General features: G+C 59.8%; 1 protein-coding gene across 1 annotated transcript in view; it reads left to right on the forward strand.

Moving 5' to 3' along the window:
• Window positions 1-99: 99 nt before the first annotated feature.
• Dpp9 (dipeptidyl peptidase 9) overlaps window positions 100-13,033 on the forward strand; it is a 31,586-nt gene continuing 18,652 nt past the window's right edge. The window contains exons 1-5 of the mRNA XM_033759557.1: window positions 100-825; window positions 1,926-2,082; window positions 2,541-2,629; window positions 6,127-6,377; window positions 12,539-12,651. Of these exons, the coding sequence (XP_033615448.1) occupies window positions 2,008-2,082; window positions 2,541-2,629; window positions 6,127-6,377; window positions 12,539-12,651 (528 nt within the window). The 5' untranslated portion in view covers window positions 100-825; window positions 1,926-2,007. The remainder of the gene's footprint in view (window positions 826-1,925; window positions 2,083-2,540; window positions 2,630-6,126; window positions 6,378-12,538; window positions 12,652-13,033) is intronic.

The raw sequence follows: 13,033 nt of genomic DNA on the forward strand, positions 1-13,033 counted from the left end.
AGAGAGAGAGAGAGAGAGAGGGAGAGAAGCTCAAGCCCCTCAGTTCTAGGCATTGCTCTGTTTGCCAAGGCCTCTGAGGTGCTCAGTGCTGGTTCTCCGCCTCGGTTTCTCCCCACCCCCTGTCCCTTCTGCTGCACCTCAGTCCCCGAACTGACGGCTTCTGTTCCCGTCCCGGCCCCGCGTCCATCCCAGCCCCAGCGCTGTGTCTTTGGGGTGGCCGCACCCCAAGATCGCGCTCCCCACTCCAGACCGGGCAGCCTTCCCGCTGCTCTGCGGGCCCTTTGAGGTCCCCTCTCCCCCCAGCTCGCCATGCAAATTCTGTAGGAGGCTGATGCCGCCTCTACCGGGAGCCGCGTCCCGCTCCACCTGGTCGTCATCCTCAGCCCCGCCTGCCACGGGGTGCCGGGCTCGCCCAGCCGCCCACCTCCTCCATCATCCCTGGCGCTTCCCCGTCAGTACTGCGGGAGGCCATCCCAGAGGACCTGGCCCTTGCCCCTTCCCTGTCTCCCTGGGGCCCCGGAGGAAGTCTCTCGCTTCTGTGGCAAAAATGAACCTGCTTTGGAGAAGCTGGGACGTCTTCCCCGGGAGATGTGGACGGGAGCCACCAATCCCGGCTGTCCCCTTGCCTGCCCTGGGGAGTTGGGCACTCTGGGGTGACTTCACTCCCAGGTGCAAACCTAAGTGTGCAGACAGCGCCGCAGGTACTTGATAGGTAGCCAGAGAGAGGATTATTAGGTCCTACGGGCCTTAATGACACATTTATTCTATCAAGGTCTTTGTCCTCTGCCTGCAGCTGGAATGGAAGCTCCTTGGACCCCTTAGAAGGTCTGTTGTGCTGAGGTTGGGTGTCCAAGAAATCTGGGGGGTGGGCTGGTGAGGTTGCTTGGAACTGGAGACGGACAGGAAGTGGCTTCCTGGTGCCCTGGTCTAGGACTGTGTTTGCTGAAGGCTTTTTGTCACCTGCCCTTTGTCCTCTTCAGCTACCCCTTCTGAGGACCTCAGGGAGGAAGTGGGCAGAGGGCTGACAAGCTGGGCCGTCCTCTCCCCGACTGACACCATGCCTGGCCCTCGGTCAGCGATTGGTGTGGATTCTGGTTCTGAAAGAGGCTCGAGTTAAAGTGTCCTCCAGGCGTGATTTTCAGTGACTTGTTTGGTTGACAGTGTTAGCTGTCCCTCACTTTATGCTGTCTTGGGCGCTGTGTTACAAAAGATCTGAGTGTGCTGTGTCTCATCACATCCTCCCTGTAGCCCCATTTGATAGCTGGGGAAGCGACACAGAGCGGACAGATGGCTTCCCCGAGGTCACACAGCCCAGAAGTGGCAGAGCTGGAACTTGAACCCCTCACTCTAATCTGGAACCCACACTTTCACCACTGGGCTGACAGTACAGTCAGTGCCTTCTTTTGGTGACATTTTGCTGTCCCTCTTCCACTGTGACCTCTGTCCTGCGTCCAGGTAGTACTTTCTCTTTCTTTAAGCATCTGGCCAACTGCCCGGCATTGATTCCTGGCTTTTCTGAGAAGGTGGCTGAGCCAGGGGTCACTTTAGATGGCATTCAAGAGACAATGGTGACTTGTGTCTTCAACCTAGAGAATTTATGACACGTGTCCTGTGTGCCACGCATGTTCTGGGCTCGGGACTTTGGGAACTGCACAGATAGGGCCCTGCCACTGTGTGGCTGATGTCCCCATGAGAGTCACTGGGCCATCTGGGGCCCGATCGTTCTCAGGGGTGGGGCGTCCTGGGCACTGCAGGGTTCCAGTGTCACCAGCCTCCACTGCTCCGTGCCTGGGGCTCCCCCAGTTATAATGACCGCAGCTGTCCCCAGACGTCACCTGGGGGCCGCCTCATTCCCAGTTGGGCCCTCCGTCTCCCCCGGAAAAGAGGTGCATAGAATCGTCGTCCAGGCCGGCATTCTTGTCCAGGTGTCGTGATGGGGTGACCAGGTGGCAACTGTGGATCGAGGGCTCAGGAGAGACCCCTGAAGGGTGCTTTGGGGCCCGGAGGATGAAAAGGAGGGAGTCTCACAGCCAGCTGGGAAGGGCGTCCGGCGGAGGGAGCGGCCAGTGCAAAAGCCGGGAGGTGGGTGTTTGGGGAGAGCGAGGAGGTCAGTGTGGCCGAGGGCGCGGTCGTGAAGGCCGTCGCGGTGTGGCCATCGGGAGAGGTTTGGGGTTCGGGTGCTGCTTGTAGCACGTGCCCTCAGCTAGCATCCCTAGAGTCGTTTGAAAGTCCAGGGGATTTTTTTTTTTAATTATAAAAGGAAAGCAGTTTATTTGGGCTCACAGTCCTGTCCCCAAGTCAAGGGGCCTCCTGGGGTGATGGTCTCCCTGCTGGCAGCCCCCGGGGCAGCGCAGGGCATCACCATTTTCCGCCCGGGGCTTCTCAGAAAACACTTGGCGAAGAGAATTTGGGTTTCTGGCCAGGGCCCAGCCCGTGCTCACGTTTCAGGGCAGCCTCAGGACGCCTTGGCGCTGGTAGGGAGGGCCGGAGGGGCAGTGCGCGCCCGCCCGCCATTGCAGCGTGGTCTCTCTGCTGTGCAGGCCCCCACCCTCCCGAGGCCCGCCGAGCGGTTAATGCGGAAACTCAAGAAGCTGCGCCTGGACAAGGAGAACACGGGCAGTTGGAGGAGGTAAGGACTGGCCTGGCGGTGGCGTGGGGCCCCAAATGGCCCCCAGAGTCCTGGGTGGGGGGTCCCGCCGGATCCCAAGCGTAGACCCCTGCAAGTTGTGACAGCCACAGAGGTCCTCAGACGGCGGCAGGTGTGCACTGGGGCAGGCTGGTCCCCGGTGGGAGCCACTGGCGCAGTGAAGAGGGTGTGAGGTGCAGAGTTCGCCGCTCTGGGCTGCGTGCCTTTCTCACCGCGTGAAGCCGTGCGGCCCACACAACTTCTCTGGGTCCGTTTTCCAGTCCCAAGACAAATGCGATCCCAGACCTGGCCTCCTGGGTCACAAAGCGCATTGAACATGTTGGTCCTCCAGGACCCGGGCAGGAGATCAGCTCCATCCCCCAGGCCCCGGCCCGAGGGCCAAGACTGTGGGGATCCACTGACGCCTTGACCGTGGGCACCCATGCCGGACCTGCGTCTGCGTTTCCCTTCAGCAAGTCTGAGTGGCTGAGACAGGAGGGGACTGGGGAGGGCGGGAGGCAGTGGCCCTGGGCACTGGGTACTGGGGCAGCAGCTGGCCGCGATCGGCACCCTGCCCCTGCCTCTGTGTGCCCGAGTGTGGGGCGGGGCACAGGTTGCAAACCCACTCTGTAAAGTGGAGGCTTCAGGTGGCCTTGGGGCAGCTTGAGGTGACAGAGTGGAGCGCTGTCCCCTTCCCCCCACTCCAAACCACCCTCACCCAGCCCCGCAGAGCTAGAGCCGGGGATCCGCCTTGTCCTGCACTCCAGGACCCCCGATTTCCGGCAGTCACCCTGAGGGGGTGACCAGTCCCACCCCTGGAGTACCGGCGTGAACAGGGTCCCCAGAGCTCCAGGCTGGCCAGGTGACATCTCGGGCTGAGCGGGTGTTGTCCACTGGTCAGAAGGAAGTGTAGGTGGCCTGGGTTAAGTGGCTTGGGATCCCCTTTCCTCTCCCTGGCCGTGTACACTCCTGACTCAGGAGCGGCAGCACAGGCCAGCGCTGTGGAACTTGCCTGTCCCGTCCCCTCCCCAGCCTCTCTGCAGCGCTTGCTTTGCCTGTGGGTAGAGCGAGGCGCGCATCGGGCTGGGCTCCTGTGCCCAAGCAGGAGGGGTCTGGCTACATCTAGAAGACTCCTAGACATTTCCCAGATGTCGCGTTTCGTCTCTCAGCTCCTGGATCCCGTCTTTGCTTGTTGGGCTCTCTGCGGTGACGGTGACGGTGACGAGAGGCAAGATAATGCTCTCTGGTTCTCTGCTATGCAAATGAGCCTGCAATTTCCAGAGTCCTTCTGCGCGGTGCCTTTGGGGCCTCATGGGGAGTTCTAAAGCTTTTTTTCTTTTCTGCCATATGCAAGGCTTGAGTTGGGGTGGCACAGTTTGGGGGTACTTAAACTGGGTGGGTTTTCTGAGTGTGTGGCCGGAAGCTCTTAGACTAAGTGGTTGTTTTGTCTTTGGTTTCTTTGTTTTTGAGATGAGACAGAGTCTCACTATGTAGTTCAGTCTGTCCTCAAACTCATGGTGATTCTCCTGCCTCAGCCTCCCGAGTGCTAGGATGACAAGTGTGTGCCACCATGCCTTGCTTTACATGTGGGCTCTTGAGTGCTCTTCGGGGCCTGGACCTGACCCCTGCCTGCCACTGCCCATGGTCCCCCACTGCCTGAGGTGAACTGCAGTGTGGCAGCTGGCCAGGACCAGGACTTCCTGTGTATGACCCACGGCAAGTCACCCAGCCTCTCTGGGTTTGGCTTACCTGACCTGAGGCCTCTGTGGTCCCTGGTGGTCTCTGGCCCATGACTTCAGAACATCTTGGAGAACCCGATCCTACCCTTTTGCTCTAGCTGGAGGGCAGGGTAGGGCCACACAGACTCCCTGTGTCCTCTGAGCACCCCTCCTGCGGGTCCTTGACAAGGGGCATATTTCTCCCTATCCTTTGTTGGAGGTTGGCTCTGAAGGGACTGCTGATGTCAGCCTGAAGCTGGATGCTCAGAAGCCACCTGCCGAGGTCGCCTTCCCCATGGGTCTGAGGGTCCCCTATGCCCTGGCCAGCAGCAGCCCGCGGTGCCCACCCCAGGGCCTTCCCAGGGGACGTGAGTGAGAGCCTCTCTGGGGCTCCATTGTGTTCCCTGCTGTGGCTCTTCCGGCAGGCTCGTCACGTGTCCTTGGAGGGGGCCTGGGAGCCGGGCCACCTCCTCTGAACGCCTGTGTCTCACTCACTGTGCTCGGGAGCGAGGCCCTCCGTCCCCCAGTGTCCGTTTGCACTCTGACTTCCCAGGCCTGACTTCAGTGATGGCCCTGCCTCCCACCCTCGCCCCGCAGCCCAGGGGCCTTTGGCCCATGCCGGTTGCATTTGGGGGTCTCTTGGTAAGGGACAAAGTCTCTGGGAGCCGAGAGTGCCAGAGTTGGGAGGCCCTCCCCTCTCCGACCCGTACTCCCCCGACAGCCCGGGCCAGGGCCGTCCTGGGTACCCACAGAGCGCCTCCCAGCTGGCCTCGGGTGCCTCTTCATCAGGCACTTCGGCGTTTCTGGAACTGGGTCGCTGCGGCCTGGTATTTAGATTTCCTTAAAATAAATATTTGCTCGGCCTTCTCCAGTGAAGCGGTGGCCGTGAGGGGGCAGGGTGGAGGGAGGGGCAGTGGTGAGGCCCAAGGGCGGGTGTCCACCCTCAGCCTCATCTGGGGGGCGTCCCGGCAGCTGTGCCTGCTCACCTGGGAGTCTCCACTGGACGGTGAACCAGCCGCAGGGTGACAAGGGTGACTTTTCACCCATCCCCTCATGCCTTTGTTCCGTGACCGAGCAGCAGGCTTAGCAAGGGAAGTTCATTCCGAAGCTCCTCCCTGGAGTAGAGCCCACAGGGTACAGGGTCTCATGTCCAGGTCTAGGGACACAGCCATGTATAGGACAGATGTGGGGGAGACAGGCATTCCACAAGTAACTATGGTGATGAATGTTGAAGAGAGGGGCACACAGGTGGCATCAGGTTGGCAAGGAAGGTATCTGAGGACCGGCTAGATAAGTAAGCCGAGTCTGTGTAGAACAAGTCATGCAAAGAAAGGAAGAAAGTGTTCTAGCCAGAGGTGACAGGACATGCAAAGGCCCTGGGGTCGGTGGGAGGCTAATTCCTCTGGGCGCAGTGATGAAAGGGATTGGAATTCAAGAAGACAGCCTTAAAGGCTGTGGTCAGTTCTGTTCTGTTTCATTTCTTTCTGGTAGAGCTGAACGTGGAACCCAGGGCCTCATGGTTATTAGGCCAGTGCGCACCACTGAGCTACACACCCAGCACTGAGCACTGGTTTCTGTCTGGCACTGTGGGACACCAGGAAGTGTTTCAGAGGAGAGATTCACAGTGGAGGTGGGGGATCCAGGCAGGATACCGTTGCACTCAGGGGCCTTGGTGACGTGTGAGGAGCAGACGCCTTGAGCCTCGGGGATCTGGGGTACAGGGGTGGCTGGGGCGTGATGCGCCCGTCCCTTCTCACCCTCTCCCACCCGCTCCCTCCGCAGCTTGTCACTGCATCCCGAGGGCGAGAGGATGTCCGTGGAGGCCCCACCGGCCGAGCGGGCCACTGCAGGCGACAGGGACGACCCAGCCTGCCGCTTCCAGGTGCCGAAGCACTCGTGGGAGGGGCTGCGGAGCATCATCCACGGCAGCCGCAAGTACTCGGGCCTCATCGTCAACAAGGCCCCGCACGACTTCCAGTTTGTGCAGAAGATGGACGAGGCCGGCCCCCACTCCCACCGCCTCTACTACCTGGGTGAGCCCACCGGGGCGTGGAGGGGCAGCTCGGTCCCGCACTGAGCTCCTCAGTGTGAGGACCTGGCAGGCTCTCGGGGGACAGGGACGGGTCCCCTCTGTGGGGGCCAGGGTTGGACGGGCGGTTATGACCTGGAGACCATTTCCGGAACAGTCCCTGGGCCTCTCCCTAGCCCATGGGCCCCAGGCTCCCTCAGAAGTGACGTGGACACCAGTGGGGCTCACCCCGGAGTGAGGCGTTCAGAAGCTCGAGGCGAGGCCCGGGTTTGTAAGTGGGCCGATGCTCGGGGTGGCATGACCACGCTCCTTACCCCTGCCCCACACCCCGGGCGGGCGTGCCATGTGCCAGTCGTACCCTCCTCCTCTTGCGTGCCCCCTGTGTGTGGCACTTGGGACGTCTGTAGCTGTGCTGGGCCTGTGTGCCTGCTGGGCGGCCGGCACCTGAGCACGGGGCTCCTGTCGCCTCTGCAGCCAGGCCCAGGAGGTGGACAGGAAGTAACTGGAGCGTGTGGGTGCTGCCCCTACTGCCCCTGAGGGAGGAGGAAGAGCCGAGAGGAAGAGGCCTCGTAGGCCTCGGCCAGGCCTGGTTCTTTGAAAGCAGGTGCCGCGTGGCTCCTGACCAGAGGCTGAGCTTCTCAGTCTTAGTGCTGGGGGCGCTGGGACCAGGTCATTCTCTCGAGGGTGGGCGTCCTGAGCACTGCAGGTGCTGAGCAGCGTCCCTGGCCTCCACCTGCTCTATGCCCGGAGCCCTCTGGGGTGTGCCGACCCCAGGTGTCCTCAGACAGCACCCTGTGTTCCTGGGGTAGTGTCATCCCCGTGTGAGGAGCACTGCTGGGGATAAGGGGCACAGGAAGTACTCTCTGCGCCAGATCTCTGTCTTCCACACGGCCGGCCATGGCCTGAGCCTCACATACGGGGCCCTCTGTTGGTACCTGAAAGAATGAAGCAGCGAGTGAATTAATGCCACCTCCTGCCGGAGGCTGCCGGCGTCCAGTGACACCGCCCAGGGTGGACGCCAGGCGGCCGTCCTTTCTGAGGTCCTTCTGCAGACATGGGCCTGCATGGACAGCGGGTGGCTGTGTGTGGCGAGTACTGGAGAAAGGGCTGGCAGATGTGGGCATGGTGCCCAGGTGCCCAGGCGTCAGGTGAGGGCCTTTCAGCACAGCCGCGCCACACCGTTCAGTGGCAAAGCCGGCCACATTCAGCACCTGGCCCTGTGTGGAGAAGTGTGTGCCCCAACTGGCTTGGAAGAAATCAGGATCAGAAAGGCCTCGGGTTTCGCTCACCCCGGAGAGCAGGGCCAGCAGGGAGCAGGGCCAGCAGGACCGGAAGTGTCCTGAAGCAGGGGCCGGCACACCAGGGCCTGTCCTGGACTTCCTTGCAATTCCAAGGCCCCTGACCCCTCGTCTGTCTTCTGCACAGCCTCAGGCCCCTTCCTCAAACTCCCAGTGTCGTCCTGCTCGGTCCGTTGTGCGCCTGCCCTGACAAGCGACTGCCAGTGAGTGGCTTCAGGTGACAGAAGTTCACTCTCGGCTCTCGAGGCCAGCAGTCTGGGCTCAGGCGCACCGGACTGAAGCCAGAGTGGCCGCAGGGCGGGATCCCTTCGAGGACCAAGGGCAGAACCTTCCCCTGCCACTGCCGCTTGCAGGTGGCTGGCTGCTGGCGTTCCTCAGCTACAGCCCCGTCTCTGCAGTCTGTGCCTCTGTGGTCACACAGCTGCATCCTTCTCTCTCCCCCTGAAACGCCCCCCGCTTCTCTCAGTTAAGAACGCCCGACCACATTGGGCCCCAGCCTTAAATTTTTCCACATCTGCAAACCCTGTCAGCCCGTGTGGTGACATTCACATCCAGGCCCCGGCATGTGGCTGTCTCTCTGGAACCACTGTTCTTTCTGTCTGCACAGAACCTCAAGGTAGTGTGAGCCACAGGGGACACATGGGGCAGGACAGGGAGCCAGGGTGGAAAGCCTCAGGCAGCCTGGAGAGACGGAAGCACCTTCTCTAGGTTTTCTGGAAAAGGAATCAGATTGGCTCAGCGTAAGTCAGTCCGTCTGGTCCTGGACTGAGCTTGTCTTTCCAGGTGACTCCAGATTTCCGGAAGAAATCAGATTGGCTCCGTGGAAGTCCAGTGGTTCAGTGAGCCGTGGCGGGGTCAGGGCGGGTGAATCCTCACGTTTTTTTGTCCCGATTCGGAGGGGATTGGACGGGTTCAGTATGGGTCAGATGGTGCGGTCAGCTGGAGCCCGGCTGCTGCGTTGGGAAGGGGCTAGGCGGGTCCTCTGCGGGACCTCCCCGGCGGGCGCTGGACAGGAGTGTGCGTGTGGCAGACCCCAGGAGGTCCATGGGGCAGCCCAGGGCCGTGCTGTCCTTCTGGGTGAGGGCCGCCCTTCCACGGTCCCGGCCTTGCCGCCTGTCGTGATGCTGTCAGCCCCGTCTCGAACTCACACGCGTGTCTTGGGCAGGTTTCCCCTCCGCCCGGGCACTTGCACGTCTTGGCGCTGGCTGGTGTCTGGGCTGACACCAGCGAGTCCAGGTGCCAATTCCGCCACCGCTCTCTCCGAATGTGCGATCTGCCCCTTCCCAGACCCTCGTGTCACTGGCATCCTCTGGGAGGGCTGCTGGGTCCCAGGGATGGAGCCCAGTGCTGGTCGGAGGGGGCAGTGGAGAGAGTGGCCACCCCAGCTGCAGGGACGGCTGGGGGCTGCTCAGGGTCCAGGACTTGGTGGCCAGTGTGGCAGAAGGCCCGATTCGGTTCTGTCCCCGCCGCGAAGTCGAGGCAGCAGATCCTGGACAGCTCCAAGCCTGCCTCAGAAGGCAGAGCCTGGGCCCAGCCCCAAGGCCGTGCTGTGTGGACTGGGCGAGGTGCTGGCACAGGCTCCCAGCGTGCCTGTGCCGGAGAGTGGGTGAGGGCAGGCGGTGTGCGTGTGAGGAGGGACTGTGGCGGCCTCCGTCCTCCGCCACCCCGTGCCAGGCATCATGGGCGCGGGTGCCAGCAGCAGCCTGTCCAGGAATGTGCTGGCTCACCCTCTTGGTGTGATCACTGATTAATCAGCGGTGGTGGCTCTGATGTCCTTGGCAGGGCCTCGCCTTCCACTTCCTGTTTGGAACCCCTGGCTGTTCACATCCCTGTAGCCTGACTTGCCCCAAGTGAGGCTTAAAAGAGGAACAAGGATGGGGTGGCTTAGTGGCGGAGCACTTGCCTAGAGTGCTGGAGGCCACAGATTCATTCCGTAGCACCTTAAGAAATTAAGCCTGAATGAGGCACCCTCAGAAGCTGAGACAGGAGAATTACAAGTTCAAGCTTGGCCTGAGCGACTTAGTGAGACCCTGCCTCAGATAATAGCAGAAAGTAAGGGCTGGGGATGTAGTTCGGTGCCAAGGCCCTACATTCAGTCTCTAGTACCACAAAAGGAAAAGTTTAAAAATAAAAGGGAGGTATCTGGGCGTGGTGGTGCACGCCTGTAATCCCAGCACTCGAGAGGCTGAGGCAGGAGGATCGCTGGGAGTTCAATGCCAGCCTGGGCCACATAGTGAGTTCAGGACCAGCCTGAAGTACATAGTGAGCCCCTGTCTCTAAATAAATAAATAAAAATGAAAGAACTTTTGAGTATCCTATAATTCCTACCCCATGTTCTGCCTTCACGCTTGTACCTTTGGAGGAGTTGTGCTGTCCCCCAAGCTTGTTGCACAGAATAGGGAAACAGGCGTGCTGCAAATTGTCACCCAGCTTCTGCTGTCCACTTCAGCAATAAAAACAGCTCTGTCAGCCGGGTGTGGTGGCGCACGCCTGTAATCCCAGCACTTGGAAGGCTGAGGCAGGAGGATCGCTGTGAGTTCGAGACCAGCCTGGGCTCCATAGTGAGTTCCAGGTCAGTCTCAACTACATAGTGAGACCCTGTCTCAAAAACCACAACAACAACAACAACAACAAAAAAAAACCCCAGCACTGTCACCCATCAGATCTAAGACACTGCTGGTGAAATGGCCACCCCTGCAGCTGGCACTCAGGGTCCACAGGGTCCACAGGCTCCACCTTGGCGGATCTAATTGGCTCCACCTCGGCAGATCTAACCAGCCCCATTTAGCTAACCATAAATCCCATCAGGTGGGGATCAGAGATCTTCAGGGAAAAGAGGGTCCACACTGAAAGTGAACTTTTCCCTTGCTGCCCCTCCTAAATGATACTTTGTAACAGGTGTGCACAAGCAACATGCTAGCACATTGTATCAGCTAAGATTTAAAGTCCACTGGAGGATATCTAAGGGTTCTCTGCAAATACTGGTTTGTTTTTTGTTTTTGGTCAGTTCCCCCACCCCACCCCACTGCTGGAGCCAGGGTCTCAGTAAATTGCTAAATTGTGTAGGCTGGCCTTGAACTGGCAATCCTCCTGCCTCAGCCTCCCAGGTGCTGGGATGATATATGTGCACCCCAGCTGCTGTGTCATTTTATATAAGGGACCTGAACATCCATGGATGCTGGTATCTGGGGGACCTGAAATCGGCCACTACTGAGCCCTACTGAGGGGCGACTGTTGCATGTGCTCTGAAGATCAGGACAGCATCTCCGACAGGAAGCCTCAGGCTGACCTCAGAGACGAGTGTGTGAAACCCACAGCTTCCTGACGAGCTGCGCAGGTCACCCAGGCAGTACCTGTGCTGCGCTGAGAACCTCCTTTAATCTGCACAAGATCTCACCCAGCAGCTGCTGCTTCTGCTGTCCTGGGAAATTTGGACTGGGTCAGCGGTTCTCACCACTGTGATGATTCTGCAGTGTCTGGGGACGTCTGTGGTTGTCAACAGCACCTGGCAGGGAGCGGGCGGAACCTGGGAGACGCCCACCCCAGAGACCACTGTGCCCAGGGTGCCCGCGCTCCCACTTCCTGCAACCTCAGACAACAACAACAACAACAACAAAAAAAAACCCCAGCACTGTCACCCATCAGATCTAAGACACTGCTGGTGAAATGGCCACCCCTGCAGCTGGCACTCAGGGTCCACAGGGTCCACAGGCTCCACCTTGGCGGATCTAATTGGCTCCACCTCGGCAGATCTAACCAGCCCCATTTAGCTAACCATAAATCCCATCAGGTGGGGATCAGAGATCTTCAGGGAAAAGAGGGTCCACACTGAAAGTGAACTTTTCCCTTGCTGCCCCTCCTAAATGATACTTTGTAACAGGTGTGCACAAGCAACATGCTAGCACATTGTATCAGCTAAGATTTAAAGTCCACTGGAGGATATCTAAGGGTTCTCTGCAAATACTGGTTTGTTTTTTGTTTTTGGTCAGTTCCCCCACCCCACCCCACTGCTGGAGCCAGGGTCTCAGTAAATTGCTAAATTGTGTAGGCTGGCCTTGAACTGGCAATCCTCCTGCCTCAGCCTCCCAGGTGCTGGGATGATATATGTGCACCCCAGCTGCTGTGTCATTTTATATAAGGGACCTGAACATCCATGGATGCTGGTATCTGGGGGACCTGAAATCGGCCACTACTGAGCCCTACTGAGGGGCGACTGTTGCATGTGCTCTGAAGATCAGGACAGCATCTCCGACAGGAAGCCTCAGGCTGACCTCAGAGACGAGTGTGTGAAACCCACAGCTTCCTGACGAGCTGCGCAGGTCACCCAGGCAGTACCTGTGCTGCGCTGAGAACCTCCTTTAATCTGCACAAGATCTCACCCAGCAGCTGCTGCTTCTGCTGTCCTGGGAAATTTGGACTGGGTCAGCGGTTCTCACCACTGTGATGATTCTGCAGTGTCTGGGGACGTCTGTGGTTGTCAACAGCACCTGGCAGGGAGCGGGCGGAACCTGGGAGACGCCCACCCCAGAGACCACTGTGCCCAGGGTGCCCGCGCTCCCACTTCCTGCAACCTCAGATCAGTTTTCCCCTCGGCCTTTGCCACAGCAGGGACTTCAGGAACTGCACGTCATGTGGGGAGGGGCACCGCACCCACCTTCTTGTTCTCCCCGGAGCAATTAAGTGCTCAGCAGAAACGGCCCAGGTGGGAGCCCAGGTCCCCACAATAATAAGATGCGGGGTCTCAGGCTCTCTGGGGGCAGATGTGTCGCCAACAACCTGGTAGAATGACCTGTCAGGGGGACCAACTGGCCCTGGCCACTTGAGCCTGGTTGGCCGAGTCCGGTCGAGCTTTTCCCTTCTTCCCCAGGGATGCCTTACGGGAGCCGGGAGAACTCGCTGCTCTACTCCGAGATCCCCAGGAAGGTCCGCAAGGAGGCCCTGCTGCTGCTGTCCTGGAAGCAGATGCTGGACCACTTCCAGGTGAGCAGGGCCTGCAGGCAGAGTCTGGGCCCAGGGCACGCAGTGCCAGGGGGGTTTCTGCTCTGCCCCGAGGACAGCCCTGACCGCAGCAGCATCGCCGCTTCCTGCGTGCTTGGCCAGGAAGCTGGACTCGCCGCGGGGACGGGCCGGTGATTGACGTCCCCCCGCGTCATGCCAGCCCTGGGGAGGACGGAGCCTTTGGCGTGGGTGCGTTTTGTCGCTTGTGGGTTGTGAGCATGAGCACGCGGAGTCTCCCGCACCGCCCAGCACTGTCACTGTGGCCCGTGCTCTTTGTCCCCAGCTGGAGCAGCCCGTGTTACATAGCTCTCTGCACAGGGTGAGGTAATGCTGCCGTGGATCTCCTTTTTTTTTTTTTTTTTTT

Source organism: Fukomys damarensis, unplaced genomic scaffold (assembly GCF_012274545.1).
Source record: "Fukomys damarensis isolate Sample0158 unplaced genomic scaffold, DMR_v1.0_HiC HiC_scaffold_37, whole genome shotgun sequence".
In the NCBI taxonomy this organism is placed as follows: domain Eukaryota; kingdom Metazoa; phylum Chordata; class Mammalia; order Rodentia; family Bathyergidae; genus Fukomys; species Fukomys damarensis.